Raw genomic sequence first — 18,247 nt, forward strand, 5'->3', positions numbered from 1 at the left:
TCATTACGAAATTAAAGGCAACCGGAGTGAAGAAAATAGAATGAGTTCGTGGTAAAGTGCTTGGTATCTCCTCCGGGCGGATGTAAAATACAATTTCTACCGAGGAACGCAACACTGCGTCTCGGATTGCAAATTAAATAAAATACAATGCGAACGCCAAGTCTGCATAGTACTCATGAAATATAATAGGGTTGTTTGTTACAGTTAGACTGGTGTAAAACAATGAATCAGTTAACTGAAGTTTAAAGTATTAAATACACTATTAGACGAGCAGAAGGCGAGTCTTCTATGTAAGTTGCTCAAAAGTTACTCGGTTTGTTCTCGTCGTGATCCTCCTGTTTGTCGAGTTTACAGAGATGACTAGAAGTATGGGAGTTATATTTTTAGTCTGATTTTATTATTTAAGGGCGATTGAGCATAATTTTGTCGATAAGACGACCTTCTGCATAATTTTTTGTTGTGTGACTCGCCGCATACTCGATTTTTGTTCATCTGGCTATATACATTTTAAAGGTCTTAATAACCTTCTGCAGTGTGACTCGACGCATACTCGATTTTTGTTCATCTGGCTATATACATTTTAAAGGTCTTAATAACCTTCTGCATAATTTTTTGTTGTGTGACTCGACGCATACTCGATTTTTGTTCATCTGGCTATATACATTTTAAAGGTCTTAGTAACTATCTGCGTAATTTTTTGTTGTGTGACTCGCCGCATACTCGATTTTTGTTTATCAGGCTATATACATGTTAAAGGTCTTAATAACTTTCTGCGTAATTTTGTGTTGTGTGACTCGCCGCATACTCAATTTTTGTTCATCTGGCTATATACATTTTAAAGGTCTTGATAACCTTCTGCATAATTTTTTGTTGCGTGACTCGCCGCATACTCGATTTTTGTTCATCTTACTGTAATCATTTTAACATGTCTTAAGAGATTCGGTTGGTTTTCATTGCGACTATTATGAGCGGTGTTTAGTGTTTGAAACCACTGTGCTTTCAAAAGCCGATTTTCCCGTTGTTATGCCGTTAACCGTCTGAATTCTCAGCGCAGGCCAAAGACAAACTTTATAATTAAATGTGTTTTCCGCGGGAGTTGAAAGAACGATTAAGGGTTTTCTCTAAAAATGCTAATGACATGGCGTTGTCGTCTGTAAAATATTAAATGGTGTTTCCTCAGCTTGCTCGATCCCTTAAACACTCATTATTTGCGTAATAAAGGGAACCTTCCCCGATCCTTCAAAAATAAACCTTATCTTACTTTTGTGTATTTAATGACACAAAGAGAAATTTGTTTGAAACATTTGAATTGTACTGGTCGTGCGCACACATTTAAACTACGTTTATTTTTAATTAACTAATTAGAACCGAATGTAAGAATACTCAAAATGAAAGCTTTCTGTAGGTGGAAGCAATATGTCTTTGAAGTCATTTTATGTCTTAACTGTTAGATAGATGATGATAGTCGTAATGACTCGGTAGCAACTCGCCGTTGTATCATGAGTACTCACCTATTACTCACCTAGAATGTTTAAGGCGTACTGCTCGTACAGAACATTATTTTAGTATATAAGTCCGATTAAGTCTATTTACTATTTTACTTAATCCATATAATCTGTAATATGGGTACTACCTATGTATTTTATACCGTAGCACGACATTGTTTGAAATAAGAGTGAATTTATTTCCTTTCACAAACCTTAATTCCGTAACGAATTATTATTATGTTTGAGGCAATTTAAGAGGCTTTGGAACAGTGATAAATTTTATGGTCCATCTTTTCAGGAGCTGCAGCACCAGCGGCGGTCCGTCCCGAAAAGAATTTAGAGAGTCTTTGGGAAGAAGTTTCTTCTCAATTATCCGCTGTTTTGGAAAACCCGTCGCAAATACCTTCCGATATTGTGCCTTTCGATGCTTCATCTGATACGCCCATCGACGAACAAAAGTACGTGTTTTATTTTTTACAGTTACAAAATGCTTTAGGTTATTTAGTTTTAAACTGCAAATAGCGTAGGTAGCAAATAACGGAACTTCTTATCTCTTTAGTATTGTCCGCTTTGAAAAAACACTTCTTTGACACTTCATTAATGTTCAGTCGATAGAGGGGTTAAAGGAGTGAGTTTTGAGCGACCTACGTGACCGTAGACAATGCCCTTTCAACCCGTTCATACAGTGTGAGCGGGTCTCTTTACACTGAGCCTTCATCGCTGCAATAGTTCATAGTAGAGCGTAATTAAAATTTACAGGTACTTATACTAATAGGTTTTGTAATTTTCTTTAATTTAGGTGCACAGGTAAGAGTATTGTAATGTTCGTGGGTTTAAAAAATTAACTTTTAAGAAGAAAACTATTTATTTACACTAATTATTATTGAAGAACTTAAAAACACTATTAACTTATTACTAAACTTAGGTAATTAGGCTATTTATTTACACTACTGTTCTATTTATTTCACTTCTATCACTTTCAATTTATCTCTTGATTCACCTCTGCAACGGTCAATTTATTTCTACTCTACTTCGGCGATCGTCTCTTCCTTTTTATACTCTCTTGCCTCCTTTCGGGAACGTTCTCCAGCCGTCCAGAGAAGTCTCGTTTTCTTTGAACGGTTTAATTGCTTTCTCGGAACGCAGGTACGACACACACGTTTACAGATACGGCGCACATGAAGAAAAGCGCCCGCGGCTAGTCGGCGAATCGATAAACCGCTCACACACACGTATGCCCGATCGCACACAATCACGCTCGCGGTCGCTACACTATGAACAAAAAAAAATCAGTTCTTTTTCATATATTGTTTTCGAAAAGGGGACTATCGAAAATTTAATTAAGTTTGAGATCATTGATTGTCATTATTTATGTCGAACGAAAATTGAAAAGCAAATCAGAACGGTAGACAATCGATTTTAATCAACTTCGAAAGGGACTTCTATCTGGTGACCCCTTTTCGATATCTGCTGCTGTATAGGAAATGTCAGGCCGGGGATGTTGGCACGGCTGACACGCCGCTGCGGAGGCCCTCACGGTACAGTGGCAGTAAACTTTACGGAGAGCTATTTCATTTACATTTAGAACAGTAAAAGTGAAATAAAGAAGGACTGTTGCCGATGTCGAAGGCTGAGACTTAGAGTTGTCCTTAATTAAGTAAAATTTGTTAGGGTTCTCCGAAAATTTTCTTCGGAATACCGAAACTAACTGCTACGTTTTCTTCGACAAACGAACCATGATATTTGAAAATTTCACTGTCGGCATGAAGACATCCCGACGATGTTACTGAAATTTATGATGTGGAATGTGCTTTCATAATGCCAAACTTGGAAGCAAACTTTTTCGATTCATAAGTTTCTAATGTTTTCTTTTTTATCTAGACTATGACCATGAAAGTGCATTTTTTCTTAGTCATTTTCAACCTCACATTCTTTATGCATCCCTGGACTTGATGTCAACGTATTTTCATCCAATTTACTTTTACCTATATTCTAGGCACCAATAGTTCTAAAAATTATATTTTCTGCTTTTTTCTTTCTTAAATGTAAATAATTTGCGTTAATTTAGGTTTTGTTATTCACATAATGTAAGGTCTATTTTGCGGTGCCGATATAACGGTCACAAATATTGGGATCCGTCAAATGGGCATACACCATCTGGTGGCAAAATTTATAACTCAAATGAGGGAAATATTTACATAGGAACTGTGCACGCAAATTGTTAAATTGCTTATTAAAATAATAAAACACGTTAAAAAAGTAAAAATTTTTTTGATGATGGAGTCGACGAAGTTTTCTTCTAAAGTTAAATCAAATAAAAAGTTAATATGTTCAGTGAAAAGCTGCAGTAGCACTTCAGACATAGATCTTCACTCTATACCTACATTAACTACTTTCCAATAAAAACTAACCGTTTTATATATGTAAAAAATATATTCGGAAAATTAGAGAAAGAAGTAAACTAATAGAAGCTTGGATGAAAGCAGTAGGTATCAAAGAAGTGAATTCCGGAATAAAAATTTGTTCACGTCATTTTAATGCACATGATTATATTTTAGCAAGTATCTAGCATCAGCCATAACCTTAATATTTAAAACTAGAATCATACTAAAATTATAAAGTGAGAAATTATTTAATCCTGTGTAATTGATTTAACGCAATTCTAATGATACGATCTAGGTATTTTGTGGTTAAGAACCTACCTGCTGCAATACAACAAAGTTGCAATATTGTGTTTGCAACGTTCTCTTAAATCGGCTTTGCACATGCAAGTCATTGATAAGACATTGCTTAAATCACCCAGAATCACCTCACCAATTATATAACGTGAATCACTTTTTAAATCCGAAGTTTGTAAAAAATAGACAGTAAACTTGACGGAATTTGAAGACTAGCTTCCAGATTTGTTATTTCCGAATTTTATAATGTGATTGGCATTAAAAACACGCTCACCTTCAACGAAATTTCCTTTCCGAGGCTTTGTGTCAGCCCAATCACATATTGTGTCAATACTTATCATTTTATCGTAATTTAAAAACTTGGAAATTGCACGGTACACTATAGGAACTACGATAAATTTTCCCTAATCGGCGCCATGTATTTAGGCTCCTCCCATTTGACGGATCCCAATAGGCTACAGAACATATTTTTCAAATCCATAATAAAAGAAGTAAGAAAAGATCTAAAAAGGTAATTTTTAAAGCCGTTTCCCTGAATCGAAGGCTTTTATTCAAACGAAATAAAAGATTATTTTATAACGTGTCAGGCCCACAAAACTTTTTTGATTTCTTTAAATCTTATTCTGGGCACTGCGAAATCCTTTTCTAACGTCTATTATGACTGACGTGGAAATTCTTTAAGTAGATTTTTACGATCTTTTTATCATCAGCGTTCTGTTTACGATCAGTCCGTTCATGTGTCACATATTTTTTTATTCCAAAATACGAAAGTTTACCTATGTCAAGTCCAAGTAACAAAAACTCAGTATGACGTACCTAAATATTGACAAACAAGCAAAAAACATGTCTCATCTTAAAATGAAAACAAATAGGAATACTGTAAACAATTTTTTGTCGGACAGTTGTCAACCGTATCAATATTTATCCTTAAATAGAGAAACAAAAGCTAAAACTGAGCTTTTTAATGAAGTATACTGTACTGTCTAGAGGTTTAGACTAATTAAATATTAATAATAACTAACTTTATTTCGTGAGACTCCGAAAAAAAGAACGAAGAGAAAGGAAAATCCATCTCAATGAGTTTCTTCCAGTCGATGAATTTTCGAATGAAACTCCTGTTGTTAGTATGTAACGTATTCAACAAATTAACATATAAAGTCCTTGATCGTACTGTGTATGTCTACAGGGACCTGTACTTTTAATTAAAAAAGTTGTTTGTATATCTCCATCCCCTCGGCTTTTAGATTTCAGTATCTCGAAAGGAAAAAATACAAGTCTAGTATAATTACACACGTCTCTATTTGTTTATTGGTTGTAGTCGGATTGTATTGTCAGTTCACTTAGAGAAAGGTACAGCGTGGGCGATGTGCACCAACGAACATCGATCGTAGGTGAGTTCCGATGAATGTCGACGTAAATAACTTGTATTATTAAGACAGTTCGCGCACATCGGATCTCCAACGTGTACCTTTCTCTAAGTGAACGGACTGTATCATCATATTAAAAATTATTATCTATGACAATTATAATGTTTGCGGCTATCTTTTCTCATTTTTTGGAACTAGCTCTGTGTATGGTATGTACATTTTCGAGTTGCTGTTAAGCAATTGGAAAAAAGTGGACGGGTTTAAATGTTTGTATTGGAGTGTATAGCTGATTGCATATTTATACATAAATTGTTGAATGTAAGTAGATCGACGGACTTAACTGCTACTTAAATTAGTTATAAATTATATCGTTTACATGTATCAGGCAGGAAATTGAACAGGACTGCAAAATGCGAAACAATATGAGGTCAATTTATTTGTTATTTCGGTTCGTTTGCAAATAAGTAAGAAATGGTATCTCGTCCGTCCTAGTAAGTAATGTGAAATTCGGGATGATTATGCATTACGCGGTTAAATTGAATTACATAGGAAAATCGACAAATGAATAATTAACTTGTTCATTTGGTGCTTAGGCATCCGCTCGATAGCTTTTAAGCCGGACAAAGCCTTCTAGATTCCGCCTCTGAAATATGAATATTCAACCGCGAAAGATAAGCGCCAAACAAGCCGCAACAACTGATTCCCGACAATAATGAAATTTGAAGTTCGCTGCAAGGGATTTAAACGAATAACCCTCTATTCTGCGTCAACCATTCCGCTTTTGCCCTTTGATAAATTGTTACTGTTTATTATTATTATTACCATAATGTTGGAGATCCGTTTCGCATGGAAACATTTAAAAATAATTTCAAGTACGTCTATGTATATTTACCTGCAGGTATTTATTGTTAACTGTAGTACTTCATAAAACATGAAATCTGCTTGTGGTTTAAAGCTTTTGTTTAGCGTACCTTACCTTGCCTATACATATATTTTATCTTTTCAGGGAAGATGCTATGAAAAAAATACAGTTGGAGCTCAGGAAGGGCAACTTCGAGATGGCTATAGCGTTATTTCGAGCAGCGAGGTAAGATTAATTTTTTTCATGTTGATGTAAAAACCTACCTAATTAGTTTATCATAGCGGTGTAAGCAATATTTGTTCCTTTTTTGAGAGGGAATTTTTGCTATATATATATGGGAGTATATGGATAAAATGGAAAAGAAAATTGCTTGATAATGTTGTGTAATAAGAGCATTTTTTTATTGCTTTTTTGTTTCAAATTTCACTCTCTTTTTTCCAATTTATTAATAGTAATAATCCAGGAACTGTTTATGGGAAGACACAGCTTATAAGAGATAATATTGTTTTGAATAAGGTCACATAAAACTCTGTACACAATCTTTTATCGTATCCATGAACCGCTGTTGTTTATAATTACGTTTGTTATGGTTCTTTTGGTTTTTAGTACTATAAATATCGCTTTTGCTAGTGTAATATTTAGTGTCCGACCGAAAGTTCGGTTTCGGTTTCGGTCGAGTTTCGAAAAAAAAAACCAGTTTCGGTTTAGTTTCGGTTTCGGCGGCAAACCTGCCGAAACTACGACCGAAACCGAAACTGCGTTCGGGAGTTCTCGCGCTCTGCTCGGTCACGTTCGGCGCGTTAAATTAGTCGTTTACCTTTTGTTTCTGTTGAAGTTTAGTGTCATTCAACATGACGAATTATGTTTAGAAGAAGTTAATTTGTTCTTAATTAAGATAAAAGTGATTTATTTTGTTTTGTTTATTACTTAAATATTAAGTTCCTATACCTATTGTAATATTAGGTGACAATAACAAAAGTAATTTTATATAATAAAAAAAAAGCGTTCTTTATTTTTCTCTCAAAACATGATCCTTATAAGGAAGTTTCGGTTTCGGTTTCGGCCGAAACTGAGACCGTTGCCGAAATTCGGTTTCGGTTTCGGTCGTAAAAACTAGTTTCGGTCGGATACTAGTAATATTCATTAGTGTAGGATTTACGGAATGTTTTGCATGGTGAATTGATGCTGTGTCGATTAGGATATTAAGGTTGTCGTCTGTTGTAGTTGCTTTCTAATGTTTAGCACGAGTGGAGGACTTTTTCAGACGTCCTTCCATCTCCGATGCTGGATGTAGATATCTGAAGAAGTTCGTTATTCGTGCTAGAGAAACGTTAGGAAGCAACTCAAACCGACAACTGTCTTTAAATCCAATTCAAGACAGTACTTATTTATCAGTTAGTTCACCTACTGGATAGTTTTCTTGTTGGTTAATAGTGGAGAAAGAAGGCTTCTAATTCTAAGGTCTCACAAATTCAATAAGATCAGGTGGAAAAAAAGGGCGCTACTGTCGCATCTTGAACCGACAGCTCAACGTTCGTGATCTTCGCGTAGCATGTGTTAGGGGTGGTGCGGGCGCGTTCGTTAATTTATTTTGTTCAAAAGTAGAAGTCGTTAAAGGTGAAACTTTTCGCAATACAGTTTTACGCCAGAAATAAAGGACTATAAGCAATTTTACTCCTCTTCACTAAGTCTTTATTTCCTTTGTTCCGGAGCAACTTTTTAAATTCAGATAAATCGCCAGCAAATGTGAACGAGAACATAAATCTGTAGTGCACAGCCTTATGCAATCTGCGCTTAATTGGTTTGCTTGTTTCGGTGCCCCTTTTGCACCACCAAACACGCGGTTTAATTTAAATTTGTTTAATATTCCCACTTTATTTCTTAGCATAGCTTATTTATGTTGAGAAGGCAGAGAAAACTTAAAATTGGTATCTATAAAAAGATAAAAATTCATCTTAAATATAAATGAGTTGTTTGCTATTAAACTAATGTTAACATTTTCGTAAAATTTTCTCGAAATATTTTGTACTTATTGTTAGTTATTGGTTCATAGAATTTGTTTATGTTATGTAAAAATTATTTGATACTTTTGTTCCTAGTACATTGTCTATATTAAGGGGATTTTTATTTAGTATTTTTTTTTCGGTCAAACAATTCACTCGTCGTATTTGTACAATATATATATATACATGTTCTATTCTACAAAATGGGTTGGTAGGAATTTTCACTCAGTTGAAAGGCTTAGCAACATATTTTTTTAGTCGATAGTCGCTCTTCTGCTATTTTGAGATTGAATTTGAATGCTGACATTATCGCTCCGAAGGCTTTTTTTTGTGAGAATGTGCCAGTCGATGTAGATAATGATTTGGCTCTACGGATTTTTAGAATCGGCTTGTTCGTGCATAAAACGAGCGGAACGAATTTTAGAAGGTCTTCCATTTTAAACTGGCATCTGGTAATCTGTTTAAACGTTAAACGAAATTTTGTTTAATACGATAAATTGCACAAAACGCAAAGAATAAAAGTAAATGAGCGGCAGTAATTCGAGAAAAGTATCTGATGCGAAATCAATTTTTATGCTGTGACGAGCGGCGAGCTAATACGAGCACAGCGCGAGTTATCGGCGAGTTCTAAAAATGCTTGATTTCAATGAACTACAAATAATCGAAAGATACTTGCTAACTTGCAAGAAATAGCATGTTTTTAGAACAAGTAATAGTGAGTACGTGTGAGGTGAAGGCGAGCTGTTGGCGAGTATGTACAGAGAACGTGCTGCACTATTTAATTGTTTTAAAATATTTTTATAATGGTTAATACTAATGTTTAGTCCAAGTTTTGAACATAATTGATACCAATTTAAATAGGACAATTATCGGCGAGTTCTAAAAATGTCTACCTGATTTAACTAGAATACAAATAAAAGAAAGAAACTAGCTACTTTGTAAGAATACGCATGTTTTTAAGACAAGTAACAGTGAGTACATGCGAGCTGAAGGCGAGATGTTGGCGAGTACGTACTGAGAAATTGCTGCTTGATTTAATTGTTTTAAATTATTTTTGTAATGGAATATACTGTTTGGTCCGACTTTTAAACATAATTGATATTAATTCAAATACGACAATTATCCTTTTACATGTCTACATCTTCAGCTGCACAAGATAGATAGTTTTCGTAAAAGTTTCCCCTAACTAATCACGCCTCCCTCTTTCCAGAAGAACGAAGACGAGTAACTTAAGTTTGTAAGTAAAACTTTGTTTCTCATTAAAAATGTACTTCACAACTTGAACTAGCTATAAGGCTAGTACAACTCGCCGCAACTAAAATATAAATAAGTGGAACAAACTGTTGTGTTCTGTTGTGGCAAAGTTTATCCGGAACCGAACTTGGGATCATTAACTATTCCATGAGTACATTAGAAGTTGCTACTTAACCCCAGATAGACAATAAAATAAATCGGCGACTGCTGCGATGTTAGCTACCTAAGTTTGGAACGTAAGATCAGACGCTGTGTTAAATCAAAACAACTTACGTTAGTAGATGCAACTCGAAGGCGTTCGTGTTTGTAGAACATTACTTCTACTAACACGTAGCAGAAGCATTTATTCACGACTTTCCGAAAACTCTTCTTCAAAACCAAGCAGCCAGCGGGACGACGGCTGCAACCACAGGGATAAGCGAACAAGTTTCCTTCTTAATTGTTGTAACTTTATATGACAAATACGGCGGGGCGTTTTCTACATGTAATTAGTTTGTGGAATGAATATGAAACTAGATCTAATACATTCGGTTAAGTGTGTATGGTTTAATGAAATTTCTAAAGCAATGTCTTTTTTAAAATGTCGCTGCTTTTAAAGGAAACGGACGGATTCTTTTTAGGACTCGGTTGTTGCTCGCCTTAGGTATGCATACTCACTTGGTACTCACCCCGAGAACGAGCTAGAATCTGATTTATTTCATTCGGGACTTGCGATAAATGTATTTCAAACAGTGTTGGGAAGGTAGTTATGTACTTTTACTGATGTCTTTTGATTAGTTTGGATCTAAAGTAGTATGATGCATCTCTTGTTCGACAAACTATTGAGTGGGAGCCATGTTCAACACTCCGGGGAAATTGAATAGTTGCGAAGGCGTTTATGCGAAATAGGAAAACTGTTTGACTCCCGGCAACTGCGGCAATGAGCGGAATAGAAAGCTATTCTTGAACGTGTCACATTGAAAGTTTTGTCAAAGTAAATTTGCTAAATCACCGATTCAGTGCAACATTGTTAGGATAAAATTTATTCAGAAGGTTTTTAATTTAGATTTTAGTTGAATTTTTTGAAAGAGTTATTGTTCATGGAATATTCTGCTGAATAAGTATGATATTTATTGTTGTTGTATAGGTATAGTGGTGGCTAATTTTCGGTGTAGGTATATATGAATATCATTCACACTTAATTAGAAAGCTTTTAGAATATTCTCCGTAGTCTGCTATTTTCTCAGTAAAGTGTTTGTGACATTTTCCCAATAATTCTACCACTAATTTGATAGATAAAATGTAACAAATGAATGCGATTTTCTCGAAAGGACTTTTTTGCGTCAATCGATGCTGGTTCTTAAATCTTCTAATTAATTGGGACAATTGCTTCGGCTTTTATAACCCCTGATGTTATTTATTTTCTACTTCGTTTGCTTTTAGCTTCTCAATTGTGAAAGAATTGGAATATAGTCTGGCCGTTTAGTTCGAATTATACGTACATATGCACAGCTAATCCAACAATGCAATATACATTTAAACACTTTTTTTGACGTGACAACGTCTTATAATTCGATGGAGCTGCACGCACGAAAAAACATGACTCATGCGGCGTTACCTCGCTCTGAGGCGTTCCATTTAAGGCTTGAAGTGCAAGCGAGAGCGCGGAACGAGCGACAAAGAGGCACAATTGGCCTCCGCGTTCGGCAGCGTTCGGCATCTGTCTCTCTCCTACTTGAGTGAGAGATGCGTCCACGTGGACAGCTGCTATACAATAATACATTTCCATTTACCTCCTTCTCTATATCCATACAAAATATCTATCAAACAAATAAAATTAAAATTTTCTTTTGAAAAATGAAACCATTCCATCAGTATTTTCTTATGACGTTGTCACGTTCAACTATCGTCAGTAAACCGACTTTACAGACAACCGATTTTTTTATTTTTTCAGGGAAGTTTGGCCAGAAAATGATTGTTTTGGAGAACCACATATTTCTCCCGAAGAAGAATTTTTGGCGTTGGGTGACATATTCTTTGCTGAACTTGGTGAGTACATTTTATATGTTTCTATATAGTTTTCTATTTCTGAGTTCTTATTATGTTACTTAAAAAGGACCTAACAAATGAATTCCATTATTTTCATAAAAATATGATACAATTATATTTCAAATTTACATTAATGGAGCGAAACGACTGGAAAAGTACCCATTATTATAATTTTACTATAAAAAGGATAACTAAGACAAAGATATTCTTTTCTTTATTGATTTGGAACTCAAATATTGATGGAATTGTTTATTCTGAATTTCATAACATAGAGAATGTTGTTTGTAAAAACATGAATTGTTTTTTTTATTCCTTACTTCGTCTAGATAAAAATAGTTTGTTATACACACATATCGTCGCTGCTGGGATGTTCCTTAAAGGATATTACATTTTATATTGTGTTTTTTCTGTTAGCACATCCTCCATTTATGAACATTATTTTGAGTGAATACGTGACATAAGTACATGAGGTTTTATTTTCGACGCAGTTTTACATAAATATTATTTTTAACTTCATATTGTCAATTTTTTGTTAGCTCTGGTAATATTTTTGGCAAATTTATCGATTATCGACATTTCTCATTTCGGGATTGCTAAAACCCGGCGTCCCTTCAAGCTTGTGAAGGGACGAGATTAAGAAGTAATATTCGTTGAAAGAATGAGTGTCTTCATTGCTTCTAATGCTGTAATCTTGGGCGACACTGATCGATAATGGTGCCTAGCTTTTTGTCACCTCGGTAGTTTCAATTACTGCTAAGACAAAAGCTTTTGGAGGGGGAAGTTATAGTCGTAATGGTCTAAATATTCTATCATATATACTTTTCTGGGTCCTCTAAATTAACAGAAAGTGCTTCAAATACTTAAAAATCATACAGGTTGAATTTTAGACCATTGTATGTCAATATACTAAAGATTTTAGATACACGCGGTTTATCGTCTCAATAATATTTTTATAATATAGCAGTTCTTTTGTTTCTGGATAAGATCGTTGGTAACATAGAGGCCTTAGCTATGTATGTTGATTGTTAATTTTCTATTACCTATTGTAATTGTATAGGGTCATTGTTTTTAGATATTACACTAAATAGTAGAATTTAGATAGGCTCTAGTTTAAATATCAGGAATCAGTTAATATCAGAAAAGTGTTGAAAATATGTTAGTGTCAAGTGAGTGACAGTGTGCCGCCATCTACATAATGTATTTGTCACTAACAGTAATATTTGTGGTGTTTGGCAAGTCTTTACGTTTATATTTCGGTTCCTAACAGTAAATTCTTATGTCTTTCTTATTGCTGGTGTCTTTTTGTGTATTAAATTCTCCGTTGCTAATTTCACGCCGGTTTTATTGTTCATTGGACGTAGGCGTCAGTGACGTAAGTGGTCCATCAAGAGGTTCTCATGAATTGGCAATTTTCTCCCTATTTCGTGCCTTCGGCCGAGGCAAAAAGGGTCCGTGAGTAATGTTGGCTTGTACGTGGGGTCTCCATTTCACGAATTCAGTTTTCACTTAAGGGTGTTCCCCTTATCCACTGTCTGCATCACAATACCGGTTCATTTATAGCAAAATAAGCATCCTTAAAGGGCCCGTAAATTTAGGTAAAGGTCAGCGCGCCATTGGGGACAAATCTCCAAACGGAAGCTGATGGATGAATAGACTTTATCATTAAACTCTGTCTTATTCGTTTAGAAACTTGATGTGTGATGAATCTTTTTCGGGATAACACTGTTATTGACCTTTTAAATTTATCCAATTCAAGTTTTAATACTTTTACTTACATATAAAGGCTGTTCTGTAAATCACAAAAAAAAAGTAGAAGAGAAGGTACACAAAAAAGGAACGAACGCCTTGAGGGACATATTGTAATTAAATAAACAAAATTACTGTCGCGTTTTAGGGGTTAAAGGTAACATGAATATTTTCATAAGCATAAAAAATTCAGCCTTTTTTCCCTATCGATACCTTTGTGACATAAAAAGAATCCTGTATGGGGTGTTGTGAAGTTAGAAATTTGATAATAAGAGATTGTAATGCAATTCTTTTATTTCGAGTGGTTTCCCTTTTAAAAGAGGGTGAAATCGGTTCTATAGTATCATCAAAAGTATATATTACATTTTGTGTGCATCGCGTACCCCTAAATTTTATTTATTTCCTAAAAGGGAACTGATTATATGTAGCCGAAGAGGGCTAGTTCACTTTAGTAAGATTTACTGCTACCCTGTCTGCACCATGTAATGGATTGGGGTTCTTTAACGTTTTTAAAGGGAATGATTTCAAACGGAATCGCAGCTATGATCTTTTAGATCATATTTTTTTGTTGCATTATTATCAGGTCATTCGGCAATAGCAGACATTTTCGAATTTAAAACCATTAATTGTTTTATCTGTACTATCTTATTTTAATTCTCGTAGAATGATAATGACGCTCGCAAACGGTTAATTTAGAAATTTAGAAAGTTGTTTCGAGTACGGCCCTGTACGATGTCGAACGCGGATGGTGGACGCAGTTGAAAATAAAAAGCTGCATAGAAGCGTTTGAAATTTGGTATTATAGGCTAGGAATGAAAATATCGTAGACAGAAGAGGTTAGAAACGAGGTACCTGTTAGGCATGAAGTTAGTTAGANATAATTTTTTTTTTCGTTTCATTTGCGTGCAAAAGGAATGAAACAAAAAAGCAAAAGGAAAACACTTTCCTTTGATGTGCTTCTCTCATTTTCTTCGTTTTTTTTTTTTCGCTTGGATTCGCGGAACATTCAGATGATCGTTATTCCTTTTTATCAGTGGCAGTGGTGCAGAAGTCCATTTTTCCGACGCCTCCCTCCGTCTCTTCGTAGTTGTTAGTTGTCTACCATCATTACGCCGGTCGTTGGAGCATGGCGACAACGAGATTAATTCGGGAAAGCTTTTTAATTGCACAGCTTCGATAATAATTATTCGAAGCGCACAAACAAGCGGTATTTGTTTCAAATTGCGAGTCTAAAACCCGCATGATATTTCCTAACCCGTCTATGGGGATGTTTATTATTCCAAACTACCAGACTGTGTAGTTTTATCCCATTGAGTCAGATAACATTCACTAACCAACGCGGTCCCGATGAATTCTCAACCCTCTGCTCATATTCACGTCAAGTAGTCGATATTTTAACTTAACACAACGATTTTATTCCAAGAATTTTCTATATACAATTTAGACATCTTTTAGAAGTGAGTTAGTTTAATATGAAATATTATTCTGAAAATTCATTCCTGAATTTTTTATCCACTACACTCTACCTCAAATTAATGAAAAAAAAAATTGTTGCTGTTGAGTTAATATCAGAAAAGTGTTGAAAATATGTTAGTGTCAAGTGAGTGACAGTGTGCCGCCATCTACATAATGTATTTGTCACTAACAGTAATATTTGTGGTGTTTGGCAAGTCTTTACGTTTATATTTCGGTTCCTAACAGTAAATTCTTATGTCTTTCTTATTGCTGGTGTCTTTTTGTGTATTAAATTCTCCGTTGCTAATTTCACGCCGGTTTTATTGTTCATTGGACGTAGGCGTCAGTGACGTAAGTGGTCCATCAAGAGGTTCTCATGAATTGGCAATTTTCTCCCTATTTCGTGCCTTCGGCCGAGGCAAAAAGGGTCCGTGAGTAATGTTGGCTTGTACGTGGGGTCTCCATTTCACGAATTCAGTTTTCACTTAAGGGTGTTCCCCTTATCCACTGTCTGCATCACAATACCGGTTCATTTATAGCAAAATAAGCATCCTTAAAGGGCCCGTAAATTTAGGTAAAGGTCAGCGCGCCATTGGGGACAAATCTCCAAACGGAAGCTGATGGATGAATAGACTTTATCATTAAACTCTGTCTTATTCGTTTAGAAACTTGATGTGTGATGAATCTTTTTCGGGATAACACTGTTATTGACCTTTTAAATTTATCCAATTCAAGTTTTAATACTTTTACTTACATATAAAGGCTGTTCTGTAAATCACAAAAAAAAAGTAGAAGAGAAGGTACACAAAAAAGGAACGAACGCCTTGAGGGACATATTGTAATTAAATAAACAAAATTACTGTCGCGTTTTAGGGGTTAAAGGTAACATGAATATTTTCATAAGCATAAAAAATTCAGCCTTTTTTCCCTATCGATACCTTTGTGACATAAAAAGAATCCTGTATGGGGTGTTGTGAAGTTAGAAATTTGATAATAAGAGATTGTAATGCAATTCTTTTATTTCGAGTGGTTTCCCTTTTAAAAGAGGGTGAAATCGGTTCTATAGTATCATCAAAAGTATATATTACATTTTGTGTGCATCGCGTACCCCTAAATTTTATTTATTTCCTAAAAGGGAACTGATTATATGTAGCCGAAGAGGGCTAGTTCACTTTAGTAAGATTTACTGCTACCCTGTCTGCACCATGTAATGGATTGGGGTTCTTTAACGTTTTTAAAGGGAATGATTTCAAACGGAATCGCAGCTATGATCTTTTAGATCATATTTTTTTGTTGCATTATTATCAGGTCATTCGGCAATAGCAGACATTTTCGAATTTAAAACCATTAATTGTTTTATCTGTACTATCTTATTTTAATTCTCGTAGAATGATAATGACGCTCGCAAACGGTTAATTTAGAAATTTAGAAAGTTGTTTCGAGTACGGCCCTGTACGATGTCGAACGCGGATGGTGGACGCAGTTGAAAATAAAAAGCTGCATAGAAGCGTTTGAAATTTGGTATTATAGGCTAGGAATGAAAATATCGTAGACAGAAGAGGTTAGAAACGAGGTACCTGTTAGGCATGAAGTTAGTTAGAGATATATTTGAAGAAGAAACAGGAGTAAATAGAGCGAAAGTGTAGATTAGACTAGATCGTAAATGGTTATTAGAAATGTGGGATGTTGTAGTTTTCATCACTTTAACTAACGAGTAAATCAGTAAAATAAAAAAGAAATATAAATTATATAGTTTCTTCGTCAAAGTTAATAATAAATTCTGCTTTCGTTAATGATTTTTAGTTCAATTGTCCATACCGTACATAATTTGAAATTTTATGGGTTTTCAGTGTGCAATTGTATTGATTAAGTAGTAGATACTGGCGACGATTGCTGTTAAGGGGATAACCAACCCTCTTTCATACAAAGCCTACTTTGTTTACTTAGTGTTGAACATTAACTGCTGACCCTAACTGTATAAGGAAGTCGTAACTATACTGTTACAAGTTTAATAGGCGTTTCATTAAGGACACTTTAGGATTAATCTTACAAGGCAGGGGTTGACCTCTCGCTACTCGATTTTCTACTTGCTGCTGGTTACAGGGGAGGCTACACTGGGTGGCTCAAATTACTTGTACGTATTGGATGAACACGTTATCTATACATAGGGGTGTTTAATTTAGAAAACTGTTTTCTGTTGGAAAGGGATGATGTATTTCTATTTCTACTTGTATTGAGTTAAAAAAAACCAGTCGTTTTTGTTTTTTTTTGTCAAAGTTAATTAGAAGCATTGCAAATATTTTATTTTTTACGACCGCTTTCGATTGTTTCTCAATCCTTAATTAATAGGGAAAACATGAAGACATTTTCGCTTCTGAGGATAATTTTTTTTTTCGTTTCATTTGCGTGCAAAAGGAATGAAACAAAAAAGCAAAAGGAAAACACTTTCCTTTGATGTGCTTCTCTCATTTTCTTCGTTTTTTTTTTTTCGCTTGGATTCGCGGAACATTCAGATGATCGTTATTCCTTTTTATCAGTGGCAGTGGTGCAGAAGTCCATTTTTCCGACGCCTCCCTCCGTCTCTTCGTAGTTGTTAGTTGTCTACCATCATTACGCCGGTCGTTGGAGCATGGCGACAACGAGATTAATTCGGGAAAGCTTTTTAATTGCACAGCTTCGATAATAATTATTCGAAGCGCACAAACAAGCGGTATTTGTTTCAAATTGCGAGTCTAAAACCCGCATGATATTTCCTAACCCGTCTATGGGGATGTTTATTATTCCAAACTACCAGACTGTGTAGTTTTATCCCATTGAGTCAGATAACATTCACTAACCAACGCGGTCCCGATGAATTCTCAACCCTCTGCTCATATTCACGTCAAGTAGTCGATATTTTAACTTAACACAACGATTTTATTCCAAGAATTTTCTATATACAATTTAGACATCTTTTAGAAGTGAGTTAGTTTAATATGAAATATTATTCTGAAAATTCATTTCTGAATTTTTTACCCACTACACGCTACCTCAAATTAATGAGGGAAAAATTGTTGCTGTTGTCACACCCCCGCCGGGAATCGAACCCGGGACCTTTGGCTTTACGCACCAATGTTCTGACCACTAAACTACGAGAGGTGACAACAACAACCACGACCAACCGACCTACAAGGTTAACGATCCGTCGAACTAATGTAACTATATACTGAATATACTATGATTAAACATACATATAATTTAGATATCTTTTAGAAGTGAGTTAGTTTAATATGAAATATTATTCTGAAAATTCATTTCTGAATTTTTTACCCACTACACGCTACCTCAAATTAATGAGGGAAAAATTGTTGCTGTTGTCACACCCCCG

The 18,247-nt window shown here is 35.0% G+C and overlaps 1 protein-coding gene across 1 annotated transcript in view; it reads left to right on the forward strand.

The window, feature by feature from the left end:
• The window catches only part of LOC108738658 (protein timeless homolog), a 112,842-nt gene that overhangs the window by 20,973 nt on the left and 73,622 nt on the right, over positions 1 to 18,247 (forward strand). The window contains exons 8-10 of the mRNA XM_018472180.2: positions 1,786 to 1,945; positions 6,539 to 6,619; positions 11,585 to 11,679. Of these exons, the coding sequence (XP_018327682.1) occupies positions 1,786 to 1,945; positions 6,539 to 6,619; positions 11,585 to 11,679 (336 nt within the window). The remainder of the gene's footprint in view (positions 1 to 1,785; positions 1,946 to 6,538; positions 6,620 to 11,584; positions 11,680 to 18,247) is intronic.

This window comes from Agrilus planipennis, unplaced genomic scaffold, assembly GCF_000699045.2.
Source record: "Agrilus planipennis isolate EAB-ADULT unplaced genomic scaffold, Apla_2.0 scaffold135, whole genome shotgun sequence".
Taxonomy (NCBI): domain Eukaryota; kingdom Metazoa; phylum Arthropoda; class Insecta; order Coleoptera; family Buprestidae; genus Agrilus; species Agrilus planipennis.